Genomic DNA, 1,698 nt, shown 5'->3' with positions numbered 1-1,698 from the left:
CCGAAATTTCGGTGCATCTCTAATTATTGGCGACATCAGAAATGGATATTATATAATAGATGCTTTTTTGAACATTTTAGAAATTTAAAAATATTAAAAAAAGATTTTTTACACGGCACCCCGGTTGGGAAACACTGTCCTAGAGGACAAAGACATATTAATTTTGTATTCCCTATCTAACACTTATCTGACCAGGGGCTTCTGAACAGCACCGCAGAGTGGCATTTATTTTATGTCGGCCTCTGATATGTGCTGTCATGTTGGCTGGATTATCAGTCGTGCCTCATTGAGCACCATGATTGGATCAGCAAGGAAAATTTCAGAAGTAAACTAAACAGACACCCGTTCATGTTCACCATCATTGCAATAAACAAGGACACGCAGAAGGGGTGATGTCACTGTACCGTTTCCTTCCCATCAGACCGCACAGGACTAATGTCATTGAGATAACAAAATATACATGGCTTTCTTCTGAAAGATAGAGCTGGAATGACTTTATGTTTAAAGGAACAGTTCACAAAAAAATGGAAATTACGAATTTGATAATGTATTAATTAAACTGACAGATCCTAAGAAAGACTACTGGATCCATCTCAGTGGACATCACAGTTTCCCAAACTCACCGTTAACCACCAGGATGATATCCCGGAAGTCGATCTCTCCCCTGGCCTCGACTCTGGCCTCGCAGCGATACACTCCTTCATCTGCTTTAGTTACTCTCTGGACTTGCAAATTGTTGTTCTGGAGGAGTTGAAACTCTGGAAAACAAAATATTTGATGGTGTGTTAATGACAGGCTAATTTTGCCTTCAAAGGAGCTATATTTATTGCTGGCTGAAATCACATCTACAAAAAACAACTTTTTTTTACCAACTCACATGTTAACACTTGTCACAACTGAGTTGGGAAAGGTATACTATTTTAAAAGTCTTGCAGTGAAACAAGGTCTTAAATCCTTTACAATAATAATACTCTAAGCATTCATTTATTCCTTTTGCTTCTTTCTTTTCGACAATCTTTTTCTCTTTCTCAAATCATCTCCAGAGCAGCTTGAATTCTACAATAATTTTCAACGATTAAAGTGACAAAACGCATCTTATCTATTTAGCTGCAAAGATGTGCTTTACAATATAGGTGATAGCTAGTATGGCAGATAACTTACTCTCAGTGTCTTCGATGATCTCCACATTGTTGTAAAACCAAGAGACCACAGGTACGGGGGAGCTGGTGACATCACAGACCACTTCAGCCACATCACCCTGTCGAAACTCCTGAGGAGACCTCACATCTCTGAACGTCAGCTTCTCTATGGATCATGGGGGAGAAAAATATTGTGAAATGCTACTCTTATGTACACTACCATTCAAAAGTTTGAGATCAGTAATACTTATGTTACTTGCCATTTTTCGTAATTGTTCGTGAAATTTACTACGGTTTCTATACCAATTTTTTTCAGTGTACATACTCTGACACCATGTTATGGTGCTGAAGTAGGAAATTTCAGATGTAGGTGCATGTCAAATCTTCCCTGCGATCTTTCCTTTTCTTTAAACTGTGCAACAGCCAAAATTAAAGCAAAACAAACAAATCTGTCTGATTAAGTTGTATGTTGCTAATTGTTGGATCAAGGTTGTACATATTTAATTCCTAACACTTGAAATCGAAGCGGTACGAAGATAAAAAAAAAAAAAAAAAAAGG

At 37.6% G+C, this 1,698-nt stretch overlaps 1 protein-coding gene across 1 annotated transcript in view; it reads right to left on the bottom strand.

The window, feature by feature from the left end:
- LOC107695459 (neural cell adhesion molecule 2-like) overlaps positions 1–1,698 on the bottom strand; it is a 57,434-nt gene that overhangs the window by 52,080 nt on the left and 3,656 nt on the right. Inside the window, exons 2-3 of the mRNA XM_016495360.1 lie at positions 1,162–1,305; positions 624–758 (exon numbers count right to left, since the gene is read on the bottom strand). Of these exons, the coding sequence (XP_016350846.1) occupies positions 624–758; positions 1,162–1,305 (279 nt within the window). The remainder of the gene's footprint in view (positions 1–623; positions 759–1,161; positions 1,306–1,698) is intronic.

The sequence above is a fragment of the Sinocyclocheilus anshuiensis genome, unplaced genomic scaffold, assembly GCF_001515605.1.
Source record: "Sinocyclocheilus anshuiensis isolate Anshui unplaced genomic scaffold, SAMN03320099.WGS_v1.1 scaffold562, whole genome shotgun sequence".
NCBI classification, from domain to species: Eukaryota; Metazoa; Chordata; class Actinopteri; order Cypriniformes; family Cyprinidae; genus Sinocyclocheilus; species Sinocyclocheilus anshuiensis.
This window is presented reverse-complemented; position numbering and strand designations above follow the sequence as displayed.